This window comes from Mustela putorius, unplaced genomic scaffold (assembly GCF_011764305.1).
Source record: "Mustela putorius furo isolate JIRA1106 unplaced genomic scaffold, ASM1176430v1.1 tig00000275_pilon_pilon_pilon, whole genome shotgun sequence".
Lineage (NCBI taxonomy): Eukaryota > Metazoa > Chordata > Mammalia > Carnivora > Mustelidae > Mustela > Mustela putorius.
The window spans coordinates 23,225,934-23,253,581 of NW_025421341.1; the positions used below are offsets into that span (position 1 = coordinate 23,225,934).

Sequence of the window (27,648 nt, forward strand, 5' to 3'; positions counted from 1 at the left end):
GACCAAAGCCTGACTCGGCCTCGGAGGCTCCCTGGTAGCCTCTTGTCTGCGAGGGTATTCAAGGAGTGGTGGTGGGAGAGGGGTAGAGAGCAAGGCATGGGCCTCTAGTACTGTGCCTCCTCGTGGTTATCCAGGGAAGGAGACAATATCATTGTGTTGAAGTCTGCAAAACCCTTTTTCGGGGAACAGGGTCTTCCCTCAGGATGTGATCATCCTGATGGAAATCTGGAAAAGAGGCTGGGCGCTAAGGTAGCCAGGGAGGGGGATGGGTGGCCTCCAGTCCCGGGAAGCTGAGTTCAGTGGAGAGCAGCGCCCCCTGGGGGAAGCAAGGGGAACCGGGCCAGGGAAAGAGGATTTCCAGGAGAGCCGCACCGACCCGCTCCTCTACTCTCTGCCCAGGGCCCATCCTGACCTTCTCGGGTATATTGAGCAATTATTTATATCTAATAACCCAATCATCTTGGGGGAACTCCTCTCCTCTTTCAATTTAGAATGTGTCTAATGCCAACTTTTGTGATGGGAGGACCTTACGATTCCTACACTCCTCCTTTTAAGTAGGCTCCATGCCCAGCGTGGAGCCCAACACAGGGCTTGAACTTACAACCCTAAGATCAAGGCTTGAGCTGAGATCAAGAGTTGGACACTCGACTGACTGAGCCACTCAGGTGCTCCCTTTCCCTCCCCCCCTTAATGAGAAATTTTACCTGGTGGTTATGAAAAGCAATACCATGTAAACTTAAGTGAAGAAGACGCAAGGGTGCAGCTCAACAGATTATTAGGCTGTGAACAGCCACGTCCTGCTCTCCAGGCGACAGAACGCTGCCAGGACCCGCGGAAACACTGCCTTGTCCTTGCTAGGTTCCATCTCCGCTCCTTCTCGCTGATGTTAATCACTCTCCTGACTTTAGGGACAAACTCCCTCCCTTATCTTTGTCATTGTGTAGCAATGACATGCAGTGTGTAACTTAAGCACATGTTTCTAAGGAGTGGTGTTTAAAAATGTAATTATATGGTGGACTAGCTTCCTAGGGCTCCTGCAACAAATTACAAGCGTAGTGACTTCAACACATGTCAGGAACACGCTACAAAGGAGCACACACGCATGGTACCTTCCCACATATGTCAGCTTCATTCAGTCATAAAGCAAAGTTAATTCGTAGTTATAAAGCAGGTTCAGGACTCCGAGCTCAGTGACATCTCACCATGTGATTAGACTCAGCTTCTTAACATACACAGCAAGGCAGAAGACAAACCACACCACGAGCAAGGTAACAGAAGGGTGGAGGAAGGGAGTGAACCAAACGCAAAGTCAGGGTGTGGGCTCGTGGTTGAGATAAGGCCTGGGTCGGGTCAGGGTCAGCTCTCAGCGCTGACTGCCTCTGACATTCAAGCAGGGAAAGTTCTAGGTTCTGTTCAGAGATCAATCGGGAAGTTGCCTTTTTTAAGTGGTCAAAGAGGGGTCATGTCTGAAGATTGTGACAGTTTGCTGCCCAAATCCTCCCCTTTTTAAAGAGATTTAATCCGTTTCGGGGACCCACAGACCTGCTCTGGTTCTGCTCCTTATCAGTTCTGGAGTGTCTGCTGACGCTGGTCCCCGCAATATTGCCAAGCAGCAGTACCTTATCTGCTCGTGTCATTGTTTGACACAAGCCCCTGCATGACATGAGAGACTCCATTTTGGTCGTTACAGCAAAAATGTATTCTTTCATGGTTCAGGAGGCCGGAAGTCCAAAATCAAGGTGTTGGCAGAGCAATGCTCCCTCCAAAGGCTCTGTGCAGTATCCTTGTTTGCCTTGGTCAGCTTCTAGGGACTCCTGGCATTCATTGGCTTGTGATGGCATCTCCGCTGTGTCCACATCTCTCTCTCCTTTTTCTTATAAAGACACTGATCATTAGGTTTAGAGACCACCCTAATCCAGGAGGATTTCCTCCCCAGAACGTTAACCAATTACATCTGCAGGAGCCAATTTCCAAATTAGGACACGTTCTTGGGGTCCAGGGAGACAGCGATTTTGGGGAGACACTATTTAACTCACTAAATTACAATATGTATTATTTTGTGCTGACTGCTTTTGTTCAACATATTGTATTTTTTAAAAGATTTTATTTGAGTGTGTGTGTGAGCATGGGGGGGGGGCGCAGAGGGTGAGGGACAAGCAGACTCTCTACCGGGCAGGGACCCCAGCATGGGACTTGATCTCAAGACCATGAGATCATGACCTGAGCAGAAGGCAGATGCTTCACTGACTGATCTACCCAGGCACCCTATATTTGATTTTTTTAAAGTAATCTCTACACCCACTGTGGGGCTCAAACTCCCTGAGATCAAGAGGCACATGCTTTACTGGCTGAGACAGCCAGGCGTCCCAACATTGTATTTTATTTATTTTATGTATTTGAGAGAGCATGCCCATGCTTGAGCAGGGGAGGGGCAGAGGAAGAGGGAGAAGCCGACTCCCCACTGAATGGGGACCCCGAGGTGGGTCTTGATCCCAGGACCCCGAGATCATGACCTGAGCTGCAGTCAGATGTTTAACAACTGAGCCACCCAGGTGCCCTCTCTGAACATTATACTTTAAAGATTTACCCATATCATCAAATGAGACACTATTGTATTCATTTTCATTGCTTTATAGTCTTCCGTTGTGTGATAACTTTACACTAGGATCCAGAAGCTGAAGAACCTCCAGCCTTTGGGGTCCTCCTCTTCCCAGATTCCTTCCAAGGCTCTGGGAGGAGCGCTAGCCATATGTTCACATGATCAAATATTTTTATATGATTTGCAAAAGTAACTTGTTATACTATATTTTCTCATTCTAGCTATGCTTTTTCTTGCCTGACTGCCCTGGATAGAAGCTCCAGTCTAATGTTGACTAAAATTGGTGAGAGCAGACTTCCTTGCCTTGTGCCTGATCCTTAAGGGCATGGCTTTCAGTCCTTCATCACTGAGTATGATGTTTATCTGTGGGTTTCTCATGGATACCCTTTATCAGGTTAGGAAGTTCCCTCCTATTTCTGGGTGTGACTTTTTTTTTAATGAAAGGATGTTGGATTTGGTCTGCTTTTTCTGCATCTATTGAAATGGTCATGTGGCTTTTATGTTTGTCCTCATTTTTTTTTTTTTTAATTAAAGATTTTATTTATTTATTTATTTATTTATTTATTTATTTGACACAGAGAGAGACAGAGAGAGAGTACAAGCAGGGGGAGTGGCAGACAGAGGGAGAGGCAGAAGCAGACTCTCCACTGAGCAGGGTGCTCGATGTGGAGCTTGATCCCAGGACTCTGAGATCCTGGCCTGAGCCAAAGGCAGATGCCCAACAGACTGAGCCACCCAGGGGCCCCTGTTTGTCCTCATTCTTATGAGATATTTGCTTTCATACTAAATTCTTATCTGTAATTTTGTATTCTTCTACTTAAAGAGGGTCCCCCAAATTGTATGTTTCAGCCCCCACAAAACTGGCATCTCTCCCAGTATCTACTGTATTGTGTATGGACCCTGGGGTTGTTACCAGTTTGGGAATCTTAGGAACAGTTGCTGTGAATATTTGTGGTGCACATGCAAATGCTTCTGATGCCAGCAGGCTGGGGCCAGGGACCCAGAAGAGGCCCCACAGGACCAGCCAAGGGGATTCCTGGCTGCGTGCAGGGTAAAAATCAAATGTAAGCCAGCATGAGATGAAAGCGGAGTTTACCGAGGGCAGAGAGAGAGTGAAGGTTCAGAGTGTCTAGGAGACTCAGAAAGGAAAAAAGAGAGTCTCCTCTTTGCTTGAGACCCAAGGGTATTTATTGAGGACTGTGGTCCAGTGTACATGTCCTCTCAAGCATCCAGGAACCGGCTGGAACAAAGACAAGGGCCCAGGAGCTGGGGGACTTGGAGCTGGGGGACTTGGCATTGAGATGGCTAGTGTGGGTTGTCTGGAATATGCATAGGAGGGCTTCCTCCGGTCATTCTCATCTGGTCCTTGCTTAGATGTTAGCTAGTCTAAAGAAAGCATTAACTTGGGGTGCCTGGGTGGCTAAGTGGGTTAAGCTTCTGCCTTCGGCTCAGGTCATGATCTCAGGGTCCTGGGATTGAGCCCCACATCGGGCTCTCTGCTCAGCGGGGGCCTGCTTTCCCCTCTCTCTTTGCCTGCCTCTCTGCCTACTTGTGATCTCTCTCTCTCAAAAATAAATTTAGGGGCGCCTGGGTGGCTCAGTGGATTGAAGCCTCTGCCTTCAGCTCTGGTCATGATCCCAGAGTCCTGGGATTGAGCTCCGCATAGGGCTCTCTGCTCGGCAGTGAGCCTGCTTCCTCCTCTCTCTGCCTACTTGTGTTCTCTCTCTCTGTCAAATAAATAAATAAAATCTTAAAAATAAATTTTAAAAATCTTAAAAAAAAAAAAGCATTAACTCTTTGTCCCCTCCAAGGAGGGCATATGCTGTTTGCATTACACAGCATGTGTAAGTGGGTGTATGGTCTTAGCAGGAAGAGAAGCAGGAAAGGGAGCAAAACGTAGATTTTTACAGAGTCCTTCAGTTTCCTTATCTCAGTTCTACGGAGGTGGTCTGGGGGAGTGGAGTAGCTGCACCAACAAGGCTAACGCTGAACTGACGTCCCAAACTGTTGTCACTTTACATTCGCACTGACATTGTCTGAGACTTCTTGTTGCTCCACATCCTTACCAACACTCGGTATTATCAGATTTTAAAATTTTAAAACCGCGTATATTACGATAGGGTGTGTAATGGTGACCTGTGGTTTTAATTTATATTAAACCACATGAAATTGCCATTTTGTAGGTCAAAATAGTCAAACATAAACAATTTCATGATTCAACCCAACATTTCTCTGATGACTGTGGAAGAAGAGCATGTTTTCATATATTTAATGGCTTTTTATTATGGAGTGCCCACTTATTTTGCCCATTCTTTTAGATATCTGACTTTTCTTACTGTCTGTAGGTCTTATGTACTCTGAATAGGAGCTCTATGTCAATTGCATGTGTTGCAAATAAGCGTCCTTAATCCTCTTAATGTCTTAATTTCGATGAGGTCAAATATGTCAATATTTTCCTCTATGCTGGTGTTCTTTGTATCCTATTTAAATCTTCCCCAACCGAGATCATAGACTCTCCCTTTTTTTTTTCTTTTAAAGATTATTTATTTATTTGACAGACAGAGACCACAAGTAGGCAGAAAGGCAGGCAGAGAGGGTGGGGGGAAGCAGATTCCCCGCTGAGCAGATTGAGCGGGGCTCAATCCTAGGACCCTGGAATCATGACCTGAACTGAAGGCAGAGGCTTTAACCCACCGAGCGACCCAGGTTCCCTGGTACTCCCCTTTAATATTTTCTAAAAGCTTTATTTACTTGCCATCTCTATTTAGATCTAAAATCCATTTGCAATCAACTTTGCATATTGTGGGAGGGAGGGTTCCAACTTAATTTTTCCATGTGGATATCCAATTTTCATAGCACAGTTTATTGAAAAGATCATCTGAATTGCCACTTACCTCATAAATCAAGTGTCAGATACTCACTTGTCTCTGTTGGTTCTACTGGTCAATCAACCCTTGAACCAACTGATAGAGTCTTAATCAGTTTTGTAATAAGCTTTGATAATTGATAAGGTGATTGTCTTCAAAGTGTTGTAGCTATTTCTATATATATTATAGAGTCCACATGTCAACTTCCATTATTTATAAGTAGAGAGAAGCAAACCCATTACATTATTAGGATTGCACTGAGTCTATGTATGAATTTGAAGGATAACCAGTATTTTCACAATATTGATTTTCATATCCACAAATAACACCTATCTTCCAAATTATTGGACCTCTTCTATGGAAATCTTTTAGTACTTATTCGTAGGTACTTTTGCTTCGTAGAAGTTGTCTTTTTTAAATTTTTCGTTTTCTAACTATCCATTGCTGGTCTAAATAAATAGAATTAATTTTAGTATATTGATTTTTCAGCCAGCTATCTTTGATAAACTCTTATTAATTCAAGTAATACAGCCTTTGGGTTTTCTATGTAATAAGTCATATCAAAAGGACGTTTGCTCCTCTCCTTTCAGTGTTCCTTTTACCCACTGTATCACTTTTTCATCAAGCTAGAGACCAACAGTACAATGTTGACTGGAAATAGAAAACCAGGCGTCCCTGTCTTATTCCAGCTCTCAAAGGAACACCAGCTTAGTTTAAGCTCCCCCAGCAGCGGACCTGAGAAATCCAAGTGCAAGGAGTTCGTTTGGGAGGTGGAGGGAAACACCCGTGGGGCTGTGGGGATGTGAGACACAGGGAGGGGGGCCAGGAAAGGGGTGTGTTATCAGGTTTAATTCTGCTGGGGTCAGGAAGCCAGGGTCAACTTCCCATGTCAGAATGATCTCCCAGGATGTGAGGGAGCTGAAGTCTTCTTGGAGCCTTGGCAGTCCCTGGCTGGTCTCTGGGGTGGGGAGCATTAGTTCCCTAGCATTTCCAAATGCCTTCACAGGAAAACTAGTCTAGCAGCAAACACGCCCCCAGGGCAAAGAAGTGCTACTGTTGGCAGGTGGGAGTTGGGCCAAGTCTACGGAATTGATCAAAGTGAGGGACACTGTGGGTTACTAAGTGTCTTCTATCAACACCGTCCACATTTTACCATTACAAAGAGCACTGGCAGTTCCCATGGGATGGCAGCGGCTGCCTGAGCCCAGATCTCTCTGGACATCCTCCAAAAATCACCGAGTTCAACCAAAGGACAAGGAAGGAAATAAAAATACTCCTACCACATGTTTACTGCAGACTGAGAAAATACTAGACTTCGTGATCAAGGGCCACCGCCTGGTCTCTGAGATGTGGAAATCCTAGGACCCCATCGACACTAGGGGGCGCTCGGTTCCAAAGCAGCCTGCCGCGGAAAGGCTGGTAACCCCAGTGTCCTGTGCCAGTGTCCATCACCAGCACACTTAAACTAACATGTAAGACTGCGGGTGCTCTGGGGGAAAGCCATTAGTTAGGCAAACTGTAAAGCAAAAAAGGATGAACAAACCCAAGAGGAGGAGCAGGAGGAGGAGGAGGGCATGGAGGAGGAGGAAGAGGGAGAGAAAGAGGAAGGAAGGAGGGGAAAAAAGAGAAAGGAGAACAGACAGAAACGACAGGAAATTATTAACCAGAGAAAAAAAACACTGAATAATCAGAGACTGCTTATAAAAGTTTATGAGACTGAGAGGGGCAGGGAGGGGAACAGTGCCTGGGCCTCACGCTGAGTGTGGAGACCTCACGGCATTGAGATGGAGTCCTGGACTCTTCTGGAAATGGCGGAGCACTGAGGCCACTTCCCAGAAGAGAGGACCAGGGATGGGAGAAGGACGTTCCAGCTGTGGACGCACCTACCTGCCTCTGACTTCAGACATGGCCTTGAAGAAAGGATTATTTGAGATCAGGCCTCCATCCTGTGCCCAGAGCTGGGGCCTCCTCTACCTGCGCCCTCCCGTCCCCTCTGTTCTGGTTCCAGAAGTCAAGCCAGGTTCAACTCCCACGCTTGGTCTCCAAAATAAGCACCACAGAAGGAGTCTGAGTGAGAAATCCACTTTAATACTCCAGCTTCAGCTCAGCTGATCACTTCTCAAGCACAAGAGAAGTCTTTCCAAGAGGCCTCAATCCACTAAGAGGTTACGGCTCAGAGAAGGAAACAGCTCAAAGAAGCCCTAAAATGGAAAGCAACATGGGATCTGGAATCAGTGGTGGTCAGCTGGGGGTGCCCTCTGGCACACCTCCTGCCAACACGGCCCAGCCAGAGAGGCACGGTGTTCACCGGCACCTGACAACTGCCCCAGTCCTCCCATCCCCCCACCCCCGTCCTCTCATTATCCGCTGGAGGCTGATCAGGGCCCCTGTGCCTGGAGAAGGGGGACCCTTCCTTTCCTACATGGTAGCCCCCAGACAGCCAGCTCCCGTCACCCAAACTGGCTCCCGAGAGACAGCGACATGCCCAGGTGTCCCGAGGACGAGTGAGGCGGGAGTCACCTTGAAGAGAGTGAGGGTCTGGAGTACTCCCGAGGTGCAGGCGGTCTCACGGATAGAGTGCATGGCCAGCTGGGGGCTGCCTAAATCGAGAACCCGCAGCCCCAGCCGAGAAGCCAAGATAGGTCCGATGGTGGTTCCACAGGGAGAGTCATTCCGGACCATGAGATCCTAGGGAGGGAAGGAGAGGCTCTTTCACCACAAAGAGGGGCTGAAAGGTGCCCACTGGTGGGGGCTGCCTCAGAGAGCAGATGGGAACAGGAAGCCTACATTAAATGGCAGGCCCAAAACACAGAATATTCTGGATTGGTCCCATTCTCTCCATCTGAACTACTGCCACTCTAATTCCAGCTACCACCATCTTGCCTTCCATTAAGAATCCATTCTCCACATAGCAGGGAGGGGAATTAAAATAATAATAATAATAATAATAAATGTACCGTTTTTATCAGCCTCTTGCTTAACATACATTCTCTCCCTGCCCCCATACACACACAACAATCATTCAGCAGTTTCAGGGTTTGCAGAAATATTGCTGTGGCATGCTGAAACCATTCTGTTTATATTCTGGTACAGAAATAAGTAAAAAAATCATAATATGACGTTTAGTGTTAAGATTTTTCAGTGTAAGGGAACAAAGAATTATAAAACTAGATAATTAAGTAGTAACTATTATTTTTTTGAATAAGAATTATAGTATTAACTCATGGTTTCCAAAAAATACGTATTTTTTTCCAGCTATGTCAACAAAAATGACCCCAAAGCACTGTCTCCCGTGATAACAATGAACAGTCCCATGGTGCTAGACCACAGTCTCTAAAATCCCCATCCTTCCAAAGCTGCCACGCTTGGGGAGAAAAATGAACAAGATGAGCCTGCAATTTCCTGCTGAATAGAAAGCAAGAACACTTCGAGAGTCCTGTCAAAGGACACGTGTTGAAAGGACTCCCATCTGGCAAAGTTATGATCATCTGAGGGTGAAATAAAGTGACTACAGGGGTGCCTGGATGGCTCAGTCAGTTAAGCATCTGACTCCTGGTTTCAGTTTGGGTCATTATCTCAAGGTCATGGGATCTCAGGGCCATGTGCTGGGCTCCATGCTCAGTGGGGAGTCTCCTTGAGATTCTGTCTCTCCCCCTCCGCCCCTCCCTCTGCACATGCGTACTCTCCCTCAAATAAATAAAATCTTTGAAAAAAAATGACTAGGGGTGCCTGGGTAGCTCAGTGGGTTAAGGCTCTGTCTTTGGCTCAGGTCATGATCTCAGGGTCCTGGGATTGAGCCTTACATCAGGCCTTCTGCTCAGTGGGGAGCCTGCTTCCCCCTCTCTCTCTGCCTGCCTCTCTGCCTACTTGTGATCTCTATCAAATAAATAAATAAAATCTTTTTTTAAAAAATCAGTTAACTTTAAAAAAAATTAGTACATGCCATTGGATCCACCCTGAACCAATAAAAATCTGATTTAATATCAGAAAAGGAAAAGAAAGAAACCCCTATGTGTCCCCATTTGGAGTGGCTATTAACATACCACACCTTGAAAACTGGTTATTTAAGGGAAAGAACGAGCAACTATTGGGTCTTTCCAATAGTTGGGAGACAGAAACCATATGTCATGATAACCAAACAGCCCTAGTGGATGGGCACAAAGTTCTGCCTCCCAGAAGAATAGCCGCTAATATCTGCAAAAGGGAAGACTCGTAGAAGGGATGAACTGGGGGAACGAAATTATTGATTTCGGCAAGGATTATCAATGGGTGTCAAAACCATCAGGTGTCTGGTGGATAGGGGACTCAACATTGGTACAGGTTACCGCCCAGCCAAAGGGAAAAAGCCCTCCTATGATGGTGGGATTGGAGGACACCCCAGTCACGTGCTCGATCTTACTGTCACTAAGGGTGGATCACCCAGGTAATACGTGTATAATCCAGCATGAAGGACACACGGGTCATGATGGCTGCCCAAAGATATCTAACCTGAAGCTACCAAGCCTTTGGGTATGAATTCCAATTTAGAGGAAACACAGGGCTTAGAGGCACCAGCTAAATAACACTACCAGGAAACAACCAGACAAAGCTAGAAAGTGAGACATTATGTGGGATGATGAGCCTACATTTCTTCAACAAGTCAATGTTCTTTTATTTTTTTTAAGATTTATCTGTTTATTTGAGACAGAAAGTGAGTGAGTGCACGAGCAGGATGGACAGAGGGAGAGGGAGACAGGCCAAGCACACTCCCCGATGAATGCAGAGCCCAACACGGGGCTCGATCTCATGACCCTGAGATCAGAGGCTGAGCCAAAACCAAAAGGTCAATGCTTAACAAACTGCATGACCCAGGCACCCCAAGTTGACGTTATTTTCTTTTTTTATTATTTTTAAAATATTTTATTTATTTTTCAGAGAGAGAGCGCACACAAGCAGGGGAAAACGGTAGAGGGAGAAACAGGCTGAGCACTGAGCCCCATGAGGGGCTCGATTTCAGGACCCTGGGATCATGACCTGAGCCAAAGGCAGATGCTTAACGACTGAGCCACCCAGGTGCCCCAAGAATATTTTGGAGATAACTAGGGAAAGCTGAAATTGATCTGGGGGTGCCTGGCTGGCTCAGTTGGTAGAACATGCAACTCTTGATCTCGGGGTTGTGAGATCAAGCCCCATGTTGGGCGCAGACCTTACTCAAAAAAACACAAAACAAAAAAACAAAAAAAAACCCCAAATGATCTGTGCATTAGGATTAGATACAAATTTACTGAACCAAAAGTGTGCTAGATGAAAAGGTAGAGAATACAGAGTGAAGAAGAAGCAAACAACATATTCAAAACAATTAAACTTTTTATAAAATGGGTATTAAATATATATGTATTAAAAAAAACTGGAAGCATATATGCTAATTTCTGTGGGTTTATGTTTTCTTATTTGCATTTGTTTCCTGAATTTTTAAAGTATACATGTCCTGCTTCTGCTTTGAGTTTGATTAAAGAAATTCCCCCAATGTCTCCTCACTGCCTTAGAACGCACAGACCCTCCTCCATGGCTTAGAAGGCCCTGCCCACCAGGCTGACAGGCTGAGCAGGCTTCTCTCCCCAGCACCCCTCCCCTTGCCCCGCCTCTACTCTTCTCACTCTGTCCCGAGGCTGCTCTGTCCCCTGAGGCCGAGGGAGCGCTCCTGTGCCCCTGGGGGCCTTTGCACTCATTTCCTCTGCGGGGATGCTGTCCCTGCAGACTTGCCCACAGCTGCCTCTTCCTGGGTAGTCAAGTCTCAGCTCCAAGTGTCACTTCCTCAGAGAGGCTTCCCAGAGAAGGGAAAGGTCAGGTCTACATGGGGCAGGGAGGGGGAGGTGTGTGGCAGAGAGCGCCCTGAGCTGGGAGACAGGAGGCTGGGGCCCTAGTCCCGACCCACCAGGTTCTGCTTGCTATGTGTCACCAGACCCCCTGCACCCCAGTCCCTCATAGCTCTATCTCCACCTATCTCTGACAACCCGCGCCATTGCCACAGCAAGAATGAAAATGAGCAGGTGGGAGTTCCAGTCTCCCCGGCCCTGAACTTCACTTATGGAGGAGCCCAGGGTATGGGAGACAGATACGGGGAACTGGATGGGAAGAAAGGACTAAACCCACGTGCCATGAGCACACTGTACCTTCAGATCTCACACAAAGCCAGAAGAGGCATCATCATCAGCCTCATTTTACAAGGTGTGGAAACGGACTCTGCGAAACGAGCGCCTAGCCCCACAGCACACCCAGCACGGATCCCAGCTCTGCCCAGCTCCAAAACCCATTCTTCTCTACTGGAACTCCATCCACCAAAGGTGGGCTCCCAGGCACTTCACCTTCCATGGGGGCCCATCTGCTCATGCCCCCCACTACCGCATTCCCCCCATCCTGTCCTCACAGGCAGGGCCCGGCCTCACCTGCAGGGGCACCCCGACCTTATTGGCCACCTCTCGGATCAGGGCCTCTGAAACTGCATTTGAGGCGTAGCGCTGCTTGCTGTTCACCTTGATCACAGGGCCCTGGGGAGGGGGAAACCAGGAAGCCTGGGTGAGGCACACACGGCGGGCAGGCCCACAGGGAAGGAGACGGTGCCCAGAACCAGGCAGGCCTTTAAGTCCCTACAGAGAAACAGGAGCATCTCACCTTATGGAATAAGGGCCGGTGGTTCTCCTCATGCTTGTCCCTGTAGGAAACCGAGTCAAGGATGGGGATGGCACACAGGTGGTGGGCCCCCCAACAGTCGCCTCCATCTATCCCTGGACAACATTCCTTCCCACCCAGTGCGGTGGGACCTGAGACACATGCCGAACACAGTGTCCCAGGCAGCCTCTAGCAGAGGCGCAAAGAAGTCTGTAGTCTATTCAACACACCCGGGTTGGGTGTTACATGACTTTGACCCACCTGGGTCTTGGCGCTGTCTGAGGGAAGCCACCACTGACCTTCCTACCAGAATGAGGGGGAAGGTGAAGGGGAAAGGAGAGAGGCTGGGGCCTGGGGCTGGGGTGGAGCCTGCAGGCAGGTTCCGCTGGGTCAGCAGCTGTGAAGACTGCACGCCTGGCCCGGCAGACTCACAGGTAGTTGGGGTGCACGGCATGGGCCATGTCTGCACTGATCATGTAGGACTTGGGGATGGCTTCCTCGAAGGCCGTCAGGTGCTGGAATGAGGCTGAGATCCGGCGCAGCACCAGCTCTGTCAGCAACGACTGGGCCCCCTGGGCGCTCTCGGAGCCCACCTGCCAACAACAGAGACTGGCTCTGGGGTCTGGGCTCGGCAGCAGAGCTGGAAGCCAGGGAGAGGGGCCCCACGCCTGGGACCACCACTGGCCCGGGACCCTGCTGACTCCGGGGATGAGGAATGCGGGGTGTTGCGAGCAACCTCCCCAGTGCTGTGCCCCTGAAAACCTGATGGTGGGTGGGGGCTGGACAAATCCTATGTCACGCCTGGGGCAGAAAGAGAACTTTCTGGGGGCTTCCTGCACCTGCCTCCCCTCCTCCTCTCCTGACCTTCACATCTGGGGCTCAGATGTGCCCCACCGCGCTGGCCAATCGATCATCTTTTATGCATGTAACAGAGATTACTAACTATCCACACTATCCTGCACAAGAAAACACTCAGATTGGAGCTAAGCACGGGACTACCCAGTGAGAGAGGACACTCCTAGCTTTCCCGTGCAGCTAAACATGGCCAGGACGATGGAGTTCTGTGGAACACAGGTAGCGAGGAACGCCACCTTCCGCTTGCACCTTAAAAGGTTGGGCACGGACTCTCCCTCCACCCTTTCTCTCATCCTCCTCTCTCAGTATAGACAAGATGGCAATGGCGGGGGATGGAACAGCCAGCCAGCCTGGATCCCGAGATGGAAGCCGAGGGCTCCAGACAGCAAAGACTTGTCCTGAACTGCTCCCTCTGACCTGTGCAATCCCAGGGGAGAGAAGGACTCGTCTGCTCAGGATCTGGGACCTGAGAGGGCATCTCACGGGAGCGCACAGAGCCAGGCCCCACCATGCCCTAAGCCCTGGGCTTTCAGGATGGAGGGCAGAGTCCCTGTCCTCCAGGAGCTCACTGTGTGGCACACGCAGCAATGTGGGCGGTACAGTCACACCTCCAGAAGCAGACTCGTGCTGAGCCAGGGCAGCCAAGGGCTAAGGGAGCACAGGCAGGGCCTTCCCATCTTTGTGGCTTCTAGAACAGCCCTGGCTTACAGCGGGTGCCTGGCACGAGCCAGCTGCGGGAAGCTTCACACAAGCGACCCTCCAAAGAGCCCTCCACGTACCTCTTCGTTGTCATAGAGCGCGATCATGCGCACGTGGGGCTCCGCGGCCAAAGAGGCAGGGGCTGAACAGGAGTCGATCAAAGCCTGTTTGGGGGGAGCAAGAGCATCCTTCTCACTCCTTCTTCCATAACCCCGCCCAGCAGCACCTGGCAGGTTCATGCTCCCCGCCTGCCTTTCTGTCACTGCGGCCGTACTGAAGCGGGCTGGGACTCGGACTGGCCTTCGTCTCTTAGGGCTCTGCTTGGCACACGGGAGACCCTTTCAGCTGGGCTAGGAGAAATCCCCCCTTGAGGTGTGCTCCCATCCCTGCCTATGTGAAAGGCAGAAGGTTGAATAAAATGCAGAAGTAGAATGGAGAAGCCTGAGAAGTCAAAACCTCCACACAGAGCACATAAACTGGTCGGCTCCAGTGAAAAGATCAAGGTCCACAGAGGCGACAGGGACTCCATCAGGGGGACACAGCTGGCTGGCTGCAGGAGCTGACACAGGTCCCAGGCTCAGCCCTGGTCTCCAGTATAGCCCAAAGCCTGTCTCTGAGAATAGGATGGGGGCAGGAGGGAGAGGTATGAAAAGAGAGAGAGCAGGAGGAAAGGAAGAAATAGAACTGCCTAGAGTAGAAAGAAGGCAAGGACTCTAAGGTGACCAGAAGGGATTGAGACAGGCCCCACAGAGACCCCAAGGCACAGACAGAAGGCTGGGTGGGCATAGAGGGCAGGGTGAGCAGAGGGAAGGGGGCAATGCTGCCTTAGGAGGCCCTAAGACCTCTCCCTGAAAGCCTCTGCTTCATGGTTAGGAGACACCGTGACACCCCAGCCAGCCTCTCAACCTTCCCCAACCTCAGCCGTGGCCCCTCCCCATGGTCCACCTAACACCAGCAGACGGAGGAGGTGGCCAGTGGCTTTCTTAGGACCTGCTGGGCCTTGAGGCAGTCCCCTGACCACTGGTTCTCCTGGCCGTATACCCCGTCTGGGGTGCACCCACTGCCCTCCTCACCTGCAGGGCACAAAAGCAGCTGTGCAGATTGTCCAGCCGAGGGGCAAAGATGAACTCCTCATAGGCACCACCAAGGACCTAGAAAGATGGGACAATCAGCCCAATCTTCAACCCTCCGTCCCAACTCACGTGCTTCTCCCTGCTCCCAGAGGCCTGGGTTGGAGTGAGCCTCCTTGGCTCTGTGTGCAAACTTGTGCCTTGCCCCTCGCCCCCCAGCTGAGGGGACGGGGACCCTGCTGGGTAGGGCTGAGCTGACAATGGGGAATGGAGCTGGGCAGGAGCTGAGAGATGGGAGGGTGACGTCTATGTTTCCCACCAGTTCCCATGGGACCGGGAAAAGGGAGCTGAATGGACACAAGAAAAGCTAAGGAAATAAACAGAAGAGGGGACCAGCCCAGAAACAGCGCACATTCAAACAGGACCGAATGTCCGAAGATTTCACAACTGGGAGGGACTTGAAGGCAGGCTCTAGAAAAAGGGGGGCTGCATCCAGGCCTTCTGCCCTCAGAGGGGCAGGGCCAGGGTCGGTTCAAAGTACACAGCGAGGGGCGCCTGGGTGGCTCAGTGGGTTAAAGCCTCTGCTTTTGGCTCAGGTCATGATCCCAGGGTCCTGGGATCAAGCCCCACATTGGGCTTTCTGCTCAGCGGGGAGCCTGCTTCCCCCTCTCTCTCTGCCTGCCTCTCTGCCTACTTGTGATCTCAGTCTGTCAAATAAACAAATAAAATCTTCAAAGAACACAGCGAGCCCCGATAGCAAAAACTACAAGGTGTGGGGAAAAATAAAATCTGTGGAGGGGCTGATCTCCAGGGCCCACACACGGATCCAAGGTGGTAGGTCGGAGGACGAAAGTGACCTTTTGAGAACCACTGGCCTGGAGGCAGAGGAACATGGTGTCTACTGGGGAAAAAGAGGGATGAGAGTAACTAGGGGACTGGCTGAAGTGGGATATACCGGGGCAGGCCAGGATCCCCGCGATCCCCACCCGTGAGTCCCTGCAGTCATGCGTTACCGCGGGTTGGGTGTCAGCAAGGCAGAGCTCCATCTCCAAGATATCCTCGGGGCTCAGTCCCAGATGGGCACAGAGAAGGGACATGAGGACCGAGTGGTGCCGGTCATCCTGCAGGGCAAAAGCATGCTGGGAGGAAGGAGGTCTGCTCTCTCCATCCTCCCTTTCTCCAGGGAATCAGTCCTTTCCCCCTCCGCCCCCCTTCCTAGGAGCAGGGGACACTCTTACAGCAGCACTGACAGGCCCAGCCTCCGGAGTCCCCTTCTCCAGCTCCTCCTGGACTGCCGTGGCAAGAATGGGGACTCTGTGGGGAGACACATGAGGGCAGCGTGGGGCGAGCTGGAGGGCACGACACCCCTGAGCTCAGATCTCCCCATGGGAACTGTCCCTGTACCTCGAATCCCAGCTTCCCAAATGGTACAGCTAAGAGGGCCTGCTGGTATCGTCAGCTGGGTCCCAAGAGTAGAACCTGGCTGTGGCCACCATGAGGTAGTGCAGTCCCAGGTCCCACAGGAACCCTGCCATCACTTGGTGCCACAGCCATCCCTCCCGGTCACCACAGCCCTGGCCCCAGGCTCACAAGTGCATCTCCATGTTGGGCCCGAAGTTCTCGTTGACGTTGCGCTGCAGGTGGATGGCCAGGTGTGGGATGCGAAGGATGGGCCGCTCCACGTGCACCAGCCGCTGTTCCAGCCGGCCTGAGGTAGGGCACTGTGGCCCGCCAGGCCAGGTCAAACCCAGGGGCCTTTCAACCCCCGCAGGTTAATACCCCCACTTCACCCCCACTGCCCCACTCTCCCTTCCCTGCGGGGCTCCCCACAGGTACCCCAAAGGAAGGTCACTGTCAATCTTCGGGCTGCTGAAGGTGAGAACCTCCCAGGTCCAACCCCAGTTCCCACCTTGACAATGACACGTCCAGCCAAGGTCAGGTCCCGGTCAAACCAGGTGCTCCAGATCCCACCACCATAGGTCTCCACGCCAACCTGCTGGAAACCCACCTGGCTGCGGCGGGACCGCCGTTTCACCTAAGTGTGAAGATAGGGAATGAGAAGTCAGAGAAGGCCAAATGGCAGGATTTGGACATGAGACAGACAGATGGAGGCCTAAGGACCAAAGGAAGAGTATCTCTGAGAGAAGGGCTCCAAGTGTGGAGGAAGGGGGCGACCAGTTTGCCCCGGTCTGAGGACAGAGCCCCGGTCTGAGGACAGAGCCCCCAGTTCGTACCTCTCCACTCCCTTTTGCTGTATATTTCCCTGATGACCCTCCTACCCCAGTGCAGCCTCAGTTCCTCACCCGGAGACAAGGGCTGTCCGTGTGGGCTCCAATGAGGCTGAAACCATTGCCAGGAACATACTGGCCTCCAACAGCAAAAGCAATGATCGTTGAGGAGTTCCTGGTCAGAAAGTACTGGGGGGTGGAGGGGGTTAAGATTGACTGATTATCTAGCCAGCTGGCTCAAAGGACTTTGAGCCCCGGCCTAGGGACCTGCTTTTCTCCCCCCACCCCACCCCACCCCACGTACCTTGCTCTCAGGCTTGATATCCCAGCTCTCCGTCTCTTTGAGTTCATGGAAGCCAGCCTGGAGGAGGCGGCTGCGGCACTCGGCCACGGCTGTAGAAAAAGAGCCCTTTCATAGCGATGGAAGCGGGTTAGGAGGCACACCGGCCACCACCCTCCTCTCCTGTCTTGGTCACTTACCGTGGAAAGGAGAGGGGCTCCGGTTCACGAACTTGAGGAGTTCCCGCGCCGCGGCCTGCACCGCCTCTTTGCGGGCCCTACCGGTCATGGCCACCTAGTGGAGGCGGGGTAGAGGGGCTGCTCAGACTCCTACCAGGTTTGGGACCCTTGATTTATATTATCCAGGCCCCGGGAACCACCTTCCCCCCACAAACCCCATCCCTGCGAAGTGATCGCTCCAGGGCTCGGACCTCCGCTTCCGTCCCTCTCCCCACAGACTACACGCAGATGCCGGGCCAAACCTCTTCCGCCGAAAGCTCTGGCCCTCCAGCCGAAGTATCAGAACCCCAGGCAGCGCTCACCGCCCAGCTCTTCCAAGACGGCCCGCCTCCTAATCCGAGCTTTAGCCCGGCCCCCTAAACCCCACCCCCACGTGCCCGCCCAGCCCAGAAACCCCGGTCGGTTCCGAGCTCTAAGCTTCCAAGCGGGCCCCTAACTCAAGAGCCGGCTTGCACTAAGGAGCCAAAGTCCTACTGGCCGGGGAATACCCTGCCTCCACGACCCCAGTCTTTAGCAGGCCACCCTTTTCCACCCCCCGGGAAGATCAGGTTACGGAGGCCGAACTTTCGGTTTCGCTTTGGGTCAGGCACAGCCCTCACCTCGGCGCGCTGTTGAGCTTAAGCCCGAGCGGGCTCCGAGCCGGGTCTGGGGTCGGAGTTAGAGCTGGGCGGGCGATGGACACCTACCTGCATGGCCCCCCACGCGTGGGCCCGCGTCCACTAGCCCTGCCCCCGTGCTCGGCCCGCCCCCTAAACCCGCCGCGTGCCCCGCCCCCGCCGCACCGTCTGCTCCGGCCCTCGCCAGGTAGCTCCGCCCACCCGCCCCCGCCGCGCCGTCTGCTCCGCCCCTCGCTAGGCCGCGCCGCCTGCCCCGCCCTCTCTGTCCGTGTTGGCGGCGGGAGCCCTCTGCTGCCCGGGAGGTGCCAGTACAGCCGCGAGTCGCGCGCCCCCAAGCCTGCCCGGGGTCAGGGAGTAGGAGGAAAAACTCCCCCGCGCCAGCTCACCTGGTCCGACGAGTACTGTACAGAGTGCTCTCTCTCTCCACAGGCACCCTTGTGATAATAAAAGCAACAGGGCCAGTGTTCATGGAGCGCTCACGGTGAGCTTTAGCTTTATGATAAGGCTGGTTATCTTCCCAGCTGCTCTATCAACTTTGTCCTCTCACTGTCCCCATTTTATACATGAACAAAACAAGTACAGAGATGAATCACCTGTCCAGGGCAGTAAATGGCAGAGGTGGGGTTTGGGCTCAATTAACTTGACCCCAGCTACCTGGAACAAGCCACTCTCATATCTTTTCTGGCCCTTTTTCATACGCACCTTGGTATGCGTTAGGTGCCCCGGGGAGTCCCTGAGGGACAGAGAAGTTAATGACTTGCCCAAGATCACACGGCCATTTGGATGCATCTAGAATTTGTCTCCTATCTGCACTCTTCCCACATCTTAAAACGACAAAGTGAAACAAACTCCACATGTTCTTGGAGGCAATCCCAATATTCATATGTCAAGAGTGGTGAGTGGCAATTTAAAAAATCAAGGTGCTCACCTAGTCATAGATTCTGATCATGACTCTAGGTGGCCCTTGGGTCCAAAACAAGGCCCAGCAACCAGGCGTGTTAGCACTCCAGGGATTAGAGGTCAACAGCACAATCTGCCCTTTATATGCCGGGATAGGAACGTTGGGAGAGGGCTGGGAAGCAGTGGGAGAGGCCCACTAGCCCTCAGTTCACAGGAGTAGGTACTGCAGGTGTTCAAGAATATACAGGTGGTGGGGTAAATTCATGGCATTCCCTAACCGTTCATTGAAATGTCATTAGGTATAAAGTTTCAGTGCTGAGTGGGTCATGGAGAGAACATTCTTTTCCTCTGAGAGCCAGAGGCTGGCTACTAGTGAGGAAGGGACACATTCATGGACAATGACAACTGCTGAAACAGGGGTACAATGTATAAGGGAAGGACACTTAACTTAAAAAACTTGTAATGCTCTTCCGAGTACAAAAAAAGAGTACATGCTAATGTGAGAAATTCAAATATCATCAAAATGGGTAACTTAGAAAGTGAAATAAACCTTGGATAAATTGAATATCCATTCTTTTTTTTTTTTAACAATTTATCACTTTATTTTTTTTCTTTTTTAAAGATTTTATTTATTTATTTGACAGACAGAGATCACAAGTAGGCAGAGAAGCAGGCAGAGAGAGAGGAAAGGAAGCAGGCCCCCTGCTGAGCAGAGAGCCCGATGTGGGACTCGATCCCAGGACCCTGAGATCATGACCTGAGCCGAAAGCAGTGGCTTAACCCACTGAGCCACCCAGGCGCCCTGAATATCCATTCTTGATTAAAACAACAACAACAACAACAAAACGAAATGCTCTTTACAAGCCAAAACGAGAAAGGGTAAAAGCGTAACTGCAGAAATTAGTGGGGAAATAACAGAAGTGCTCCTTTCAAGTCAGAAATAAGAAACTGGTGAGCTTTACTGCCGTTATAAACATGGAAAAGTAAAATGTCTCATTACATATAGATTATTTGGTTACCTAGAATCTCTAAAAATAAAAACTGACAAGCTATTTGAACTAGTAGGAAGAGTAGCCTGATTTTATTTTATTTTTTTAAAAATATTTTATTTATTTATTTGACAGAGAGAGAGAGTTCACAAGCAGGGAGAGAGGCAGGCAGAGAGGAGGGGAAGCAGGCTCCCCACTGAACAGAAAGCCCGACATGGGGCTTGATCCCAGGACCCTGAGATCATGACCTGAGCTGAAGGCAGAGGCTTAACCCACTGAGCCACCCAGGCTCCCCAGTGGCTTGATTTTAAAAGTCATCAGCTTTCCTGTGCAATAATCAACTAGAAAATAAGCTAGTAAAAGGGTCCTATTTACAAGAACAAGAAATACTATTAAATTTCTAGGAATGAGGGGCAACTGGGTGGCTCAGTCAGTTAAGCATCTGCGTTTGGCTCAAGTCATGAACCCAGGGTCCTGGGGTCAAGCTCCACATCAGGCTCCCTGCTCAGCGGGACTCCCTGCTCAGCGGGGAGTCTGCTAGTGCCTCTCCTCCCGGCTTGTGCTCCCTTTCCTTCAAATAAATAAATAAAATCTTTAAAAATTAATAAATTCCTAGGAATGTGTATGAGAGAGACTTGGTCTCATTGTAATCAGGGAAATGCATGTTAATAGGAGATACCATTTTTGATTTGTCAGATTGGCAAAAATGAAAAAGATTGGTTATATGAAGTGTGGGAGAAGGTCTGGGGAAATGTGTGCCTTTATACCGATTTCTGTGCTATAATTAATCCCTGGGGCTGGTTCTAAGCAGCCAACATAAGCTGAGTGTGGAGTTGGGAGGAGACACACAGAAGCATGCCACTGGATAGATTTGTACCCTACGGACGTTATAGACATAAATAACCTTAAGAACATAGATTGATAATAAAATAGCTAGGAAAGTGATGATTTTTGAGTATTTGTTATCTGTTTGCAATATAATTTAAGTTTACATAATTGAATTTTTTTAATGAGTGCTACGTTTAGTGATGGGATCACAAAATTCCTGGCAATTTGACAGTCATTTTCATGGGCTGGTTTGGGCCAGCTCTGACACACCGCTTCACCCATACCCTACATCTTTGTTCCTCACAGTGTGGTTTCTTGACCAGCAGCATCTACAACACTCAGCAACTTTCTAGATATGCATAAAGAACTTCAGGGCTTACCCCAAACCTATCAGATCATAATCTGCATGTTAACAAGGTCCCTAGATAATCTGAATGCAAGTTCAAGTTTGAGAATGCCATGTGGCAGTTAAAAAACAATGAGGTTAATTTTTATGCACTATCATAGGAAAAAAAAATGCTGAATATATTGAGTGAATAAAAAAACAATTTCCAGAATACGACTTACAAGGCAAGAGCATTTAGGTATAACTCACATAATGAACCAAATTCTGGATTTTGTGTATGTATATGTGTAAGTACATGGAAACATGTTTGGAAAGAGAATGGGATTGCATTGGTTATGAAATGGGGGGGGGTTCAAGTGTGGGACGTTACCTATCTCAAAAACATTTCTGAGAATCTTCTTGCCTTTAGCCTGCTGAGAAATTCTTCCCCACCAGTCAGTAGCTGGTGTTCACGAGGCTACCATCATTCATTTCTGTTTGGCTGAACAACTACTAAAGTGCAAATACCATAGCAATTGGTAACACATACTTCAGTGTGCCTTCGTTTGATATACATGTCCTTTCTGATCTCTTAAGGTTTGTTAGAGAAGCTTCCTAAGTAGTAATTTGTCACATAATTGTTAAGAGCGATTTGAGATACCGAAGACCAAAGCTATGGTGTAAGGAGGGGAAGGTGCATGTGTGTGTGTGTGTATGTACTGTCCCTGTCTGCAAAAATGATCTTGATTTCCTGATGACAAGACAGTCCTGGGTATCTCATTGCTGGTAGATATCTTGGCTGTTTAAATGCATGAATAATTTGCTTCTGGGCATAATGATAGGAGCGTGCATAGGATACAAGATGGTATGTCCTTCTTCAGTGTCATTGGAAGGACACTTGTTTCCAACACATGTCTTCTGCTCAAGTTCTGTTTTCCATGAAAGACTCAACTGATCAAGAACTACAAATCCCAGGATGCCTTGAGGTGAGCAGCTTCAGCAAGGTTGTAATTTTCAACCAGTTATGTTCTAGGAGGGAGGCTTTAGGGGCACCTGGGTGGCTCAGTCCGTTGAGTGGTCAACTTCTGATTTTGGCTCAGCTCATGATCTCAGTGTCCTGAAACAGAGCCCTGTGTGGGACTCTGAACTCAGCGCAGAGTCAGCACGTCCCTCTCCCTCTGCTCCTCCCCCTGCTCTCGCGCACGCGCTCTCTCTCTCTCTATCGTAAATAAAATCTTTTTTGGGGGGGGGGCACCTGGGTGGCTCAGTGGGTTAAAGCCTCTGCTGTTGGCTCAGGTCATGATCCCAGGGTCCTGGGATTGAGCCCCGCATCGGGCTCTCTGCTCAGTGGAGAGCTTGCTTCCCCCCCACCTCTGCCTGTTTCTCTGCCTACTTGTGATCTCTGTCTGTCAAATAAATAAAATCTTTAAAAAAAAAAAAATCTTTTTTTTTTTTAAATGTACTTTGTGTGGTTAAAAAGAATGCAGAACTTTTATAGGTACTGATAGGGAACAATTTCCAAGATATACTAAATGAAAAAACAAGGTGCAAAATAGTAGTTATGGTTTGTTCTGTGTATAAACACGCAAACACACATATATATTCTTATACGTTTAAAAGTGGTCACAAGAAATTAGTAACTGACTCTAGGATGGAGAGATTTTGGCTTAAGTTCTGTGGTAAGAGAAAAGCTTCTCTTTTCCTGTAAATCCTTTTGCACTTTTTGAATTTTTTTCTATATCCATCCACATATTACCTACTTTTAAAACCAAATAGCAAATTTTAAAAAGTAACAGGTGGAAAGATGAGCTTTAAGTACCTTCTGTGACTGAAATTTTGTTTTCTTCTGAACTCCTACGGATTTAGTAAGCAATTTGTTGGTTGGCATTTATCCCTAAAACCTTCAGTTTAAAAATGCCCACAATAAGGGGCCCTTGGGTGGCTCAGTAAGTTAAGCATCTGCCTTTGGCTCAGGTCATGATCTCAGGATTCTAGGACTGAGCCCCACTTTGGGCTCCCTGCTCTGCAGGAGTCTGCTTCTCCCTCTGCCTGCAGCTCACCCTGCTTGTGCGCTCTCTCCCTCTCTCAAATAAATAAATAAAAACTTTTTTTAAATGCCCACATAAAACTGTATTACTTCTGATTTGGAAATTGTGTCCACATGTGGAAGGGAAAACAGATGGGATACTTCTTTTTTTTTTTTTAAGATTTTATTTATTTATTTGACAGACAGAAATCACAAGTAGGCAGAGAGACAGGCAGAGAGGAAGGGGGGGGAAGCAGTCTCCCCGCTGAGCAGAAAGCCCGATGTGGGGCTCGATCCCAGGACCCTGGGATCATGACCTGAGCTGAAGGCAGAGGCTTTAACCCACAGAGCCAGCCAGGCGCCCTTCTTCTTCTTCTTCTTCTTTTTTATTTTTTTAATATTTTATTTATTTATTTGACAGAGATCACAAGTAGGCAGAGAGGCAGGCGGGGGGGGGTGGGGGCAGGCTCCCTGCTGAGCAGAGAGCCCGATGCAAGGCTCGGCTCCATCCCAGGACACTGAGATCATGACCTGAGCTGAAAGCAGAGGCTTTAACCCACTGAGCCACCGAGGTGCCCTGGGATACTTCTTTTGATGTTGATATTTACACAAAAAATGAACTGGGGGTGAGATAGGGAACGCTTCTGGAAAAGGTACCCAAATCTATTAATTCTTCACTTACACAGAACTATGAACAATTGATCCTGCCCCCCCCCCACCCCGCTCTAGGCTCTGCTTCCCTCCCACCCAGCATGTCATCCACTCGGTTCTCTTCATCATCCCCATGCCTTGCCACTCTGCCTTTGCTCACTTGTCTGGCAAAAACCCAACCCTGATTGCAACAGCTCCCCCGCTGCTCCGTGTCTGCACCTGGCACACAGTAGTGATACAATAAATATTTATCCAATGAATGAGATCTTTAAAATTTTTTGGTGAAAATTTGCCCTCAGAGAATACTCCCCAGCAATAAAAAGGACCAGAGTATTGAAAACTGCAACAACTTGGATGGATTTCATAAACATTAGGCTATGTGGGGAAAAAATGACAAAATTATAGAACTGGGAGAACGAATTAGTGGTTGGGCCACAGTCTAGGGAGGATGGGAGCCTAAATGTGACCGCAAAGGAGTAGCATAAAGATTATCTTTGTGGTGGGGTGCCTGGGTGGCTCAGGTGTGTTAAGCAGCTGCCTTCAGTTCAGGTCATGTTCCCAGCATCCTGGGATCAAGCCCCACATTGGGCTCCCTGCTCAGCGGGAAGCCTGCTTCTCTCTCTCCCACTCCCCCTGCTTGTGTTCCCTCTCTCTGTGTGTCTCTCCCTGTCAAATAAATAAAAATCTTTTAAAAAAATTAATAAATATAGGCAAACCCTTTAAAAAAAGGATTATCTTTGTGGTAGCAGAATTGTTCTCTATCTGGATTAGAATAGTGGTTGCTTGATACCACAGGTGTGACACAGCTAACATGCAGGGCACCCAATTAAATTTGCATTTCAGATAAAGAATAATTTCCTAGTATAAGTATGTCCCAAATATTACATGGGAAATCCATCCACTAAAAACGAAACAAGACCCAAAGACAAAATTTAACCGAGCATCCTGTGTTCTTGTTTACTAAATCTGGCAATGCTAGTTAACAGGGCATAGAACTATCCACACACTGTAGTTATTTAAGATGGGACCATGGAGGGAAAGTGGGTGAAAGGTACGCAGGACCTCTCCATACTATTTTTTGCAACCTCCTGTGAATGATAATTATTCCAAAATTAGAAATTTTTTCAATGGCTCTCAGAAGAAAACCGACTGTCCCTGTTGGTGATAAACACAGAGATAGAGGAAGCACAGGCTAGTAACCAGCCAAGAAGTTTTATGGACCCTTGTAAACTTTTGGCCCTTCTCCGGGGTCTTAAGATGTATCCCCTTTCCAGTGTCAGTGGTCTCATGGAGGTTACTGACGGTGTAACACAAAGGTTACGCGTGGCGGGGGCGGGGCTTGGGATCACACCCGCCTGCGCTCAAGTGCTGGCTCCTCCCCTGCTTAGCTGGGAGCCTCGTCTGCACTTCGGATACTGGACCCAGCCCACACCCCATGCCTCTTTCCAACTCCACGTTCAGGGACCGTGGGCTGGTAGCTTGAAACCTGCCTGGGAGGATTTACACTCCCGAGATCAGCAAACACTACAAATCAGGGTTTGTTTGTTTTTTCTTCTTCTTTCAAAGAGAGCTATTTATTACCCACATGCCATCACACCGCAGACACCAAGCCTCAGTCGACAGGTCTGTCAAACGGGGAAAGGCAACAGTAGTAACTGCATGACGTTAGGAAGAGTCAATGAGATCCAGAATGTTCTATGAGGATTAAAAAGTGCCTGGAGGGTTCCTGTCCTTAAGTTTGTCAAATCCTAAGTGAATGATAAATGTTACCATTTGTTACTGTTTCTTTCATAGTGAACTGCTCAACTTAAGGGCACCCTTAGGCCTTACTTATCTGGATATCTTTAGTGACTGGTTCAGGGCCTAACTCAGCAAAGTGCTGAATAAATGGTCGCTAAATTAGGAATAAATGGCAGATAATAGTGACTCCAGGTTCTCTACACCTCTGGGAAATGTGCATTTTATCAGAGGCCTTCTAGGGCACACTTCTTCTTCTTTTTTTTTTTTTTTTAAGATTTTATTTATTTGACAGAGGGAGAGATCACAAGCAGGCAGAGAGGCAGGCAGAGCAGGGGGTGGGGGGGAGCAGGCTCCCCGCTGAGCAGAGAGCCTGATGTGGGGCTCGATCTCAGGACCCCGAGATCATGACCTGAGCCGAAGGCAGAGGCTTAACCCACTGAGCCACCCAGGTACCCCTAGGGCACACTTCTTGTTTAACCTGATTTTCAGGCTGGCAGGGAGGGCTAGGGAGCACCCATATCCCCCAGGATACTGTCTGTAGGCCTGGCCATGACCCCCAGGGCTGCGATCCTGGCACGTGCCCCCAAGGTGATGGAGGCAGGCCTCCTGTCTCCTTCCTCCTGAAGCCAGGATGGGGCATTTCTGGCTCTGAGCCTGTCTGACTAGAGGTCATTTAATCCTCGCTGGATTTGTCCTGTTTATTTTAGTGAACAGGGCTGTTTACTTTCAGTTTGTATTTCTAGGGGTGCTTGCTCATTTTGCTTCCCTTTTATTTACTTTTTGCAAGTACTTGGGTTTGAGTAAATATGTCTATAAAGTTCCAGGGACTGGGTTATTCTGTGTCTGGTATTTTAATGGCCTTTAAACAGTGTCTGCTCAGGTAAGCATTTTATGGATGGATCGCAAAGATAGAGAATTCTGTTCTTAGTGGCCTCTGATTCCTTCCAAACTGACAGCCAGCCACCAGGAGCCTGTGAATCATGGCTTTTCATCAGTAATAAAAATATCAAAACCAACACCCATCTCAGACCGAGAAACTGACACACTCCGGTCAACCGACTGCCTGGTATTTAAAACCAGGACAACAAACAAATAAACAAAGAACAGAATCCCCCCCCCCGCCCAAAACCCCAAACCCAAAACTGAAAAACACCGGGGCAACGGGGCAACGCTTAGGGTAAGAGTTACCTAGAGTGTTTTCTAAAATGCAGATTCATGAACCCCATGCTTGACAGTTCTGTTTTGCAAGGTTTGGGCTAAGGCTCAGGAATGTGCATTTTTTTTTTAAGATTTTATTTATTTATTTGACAGAGAGAGATCACAAGCAGGCAGAGAGAGAGAGAAGGAAGCAGGCTCCCCGCTGAGCAGAGACCCCCCCCCCCGATGTCGGGCTCGATCCCAGGACCCCGAGATCATGACCTGAGCCGAAGGCAGCGGCTTAACCCACTGAGCCACCCAGGCGCCCCAGGAATGTGCATTTTTAACCTGTGCTGCAAATTCTGTCCTTAGATCACCCTGAGAAACACTAGTCTAGATTCTCAAAAACACTAGTGCCAATGGGTGAGCCACCCTTGAGGATAGCGCCTTGTGGGGCACCACGGAGAGAAGCTGGGGGCCCAGAGAGAGAGCTATTTGGAATGATTCTGTCAGCAATTAGCACCCTGCTCCTCTAAAGCTAGCCCAGAGAGGACACAGAGGATTGAGCCAGTAAGCCTCTCGCTTACGGTCTAATTTGCCAGCAACTTGAGGTCAGGGGCTGAATCTCCCTCCTGTTACTGACCCCAACAATGCCTAGGACGATGCTTGGCTTACAGGTTGGCACCTGCTCTGGCTGGGACACTCCCACCCAAGACAGACCTAGAAGACATGTCAGTTACCTCAGGGTAGCCTGGGAGCCAGTTGTTGGGAATAGACGTGGCGGAGAGGCTGAGCGCCATGGTCACCTGCTCACCTCCTCCCTAGATGGATGGAGTCTGTCAGAGGCTGAATAGATGCCTGGGGCGGGGAGGTGGGGGCAGCGGGTGGCTACTGCCTTTTTTGCCAGCTCCTCCCCCGCCTCTGCCCCTCTGACCTGACGCCCAGAGTCT

At 49.5% G+C, this 27,648-nt stretch overlaps 1 protein-coding gene across 6 annotated transcripts; it reads right to left on the bottom strand.

Moving 5' to 3' along the window:
• Positions 1-7,532: 7,532 nt before the first annotated feature.
• On the bottom strand, positions 7,533-27,634 carry LOC101681093 (aspartyl aminopeptidase). 6 transcript variants are annotated; one of them, XM_004762845.3, is made up of 16 exons: positions 27,439-27,634; positions 18,489-18,536; positions 17,447-17,540; positions 17,271-17,359; positions 17,042-17,155; positions 16,648-16,773; positions 16,329-16,459; positions 15,977-16,052; positions 15,752-15,859; positions 14,742-14,819; positions 13,749-13,832; positions 12,547-12,707; positions 12,118-12,157; positions 11,892-11,993; positions 7,987-8,154; positions 7,533-7,667 (listed from the first exon to the last, which is right to left on the bottom strand). In XM_004762845.3, exons 1-16 carry the CDS (start codon positions 27,496-27,498, stop codon positions 7,617-7,619), a joined length of 1,530 nt encoding a protein of 509 aa, XP_004762902.1. In that variant the 5' UTR covers positions 27,499-27,634; the 3' UTR covers positions 7,533-7,616. The 6 variants fall into 6 exon arrangements, with proteins under 6 accessions (XP_004762902.1, XP_004762906.1, XP_004762907.1 ...); XM_004762849.3 differs by lacking the exons at positions 18,489-18,536; positions 27,439-27,634 and adding an exon at positions 18,268-18,291; XM_004762850.3 differs by lacking the exons at positions 18,489-18,536; positions 27,439-27,634 and adding an exon at positions 18,172-18,259.
• Positions 27,635-27,648: the final 14 nt, after the last annotated feature.

Excerpts from the sequence above, each read along its gene's own strand:
- LOC101681093 (XM_004762845.3), bottom strand. The coding sequence starts at position 27,498 with ATGGCGCTCAGCCTCTCCGCCACGTCTATTCCCAACAACTGGCTCCCA. Across the intron at positions 17,541-18,488 it reads TACAGTACTCGTCGGACCAG|GTGGCCATGACCGGTAGGGC; the intron begins GTGAGCTGGCGC and ends CGCCTCCACTAG. Across the intron at positions 12,708-13,748 it reads CGCTCTATGACAACGAAGAG|GTGGGCTCCGAGAGCGCCCA; the intron begins GTACGTGGAGGG and ends TGTTGTTGGCAG.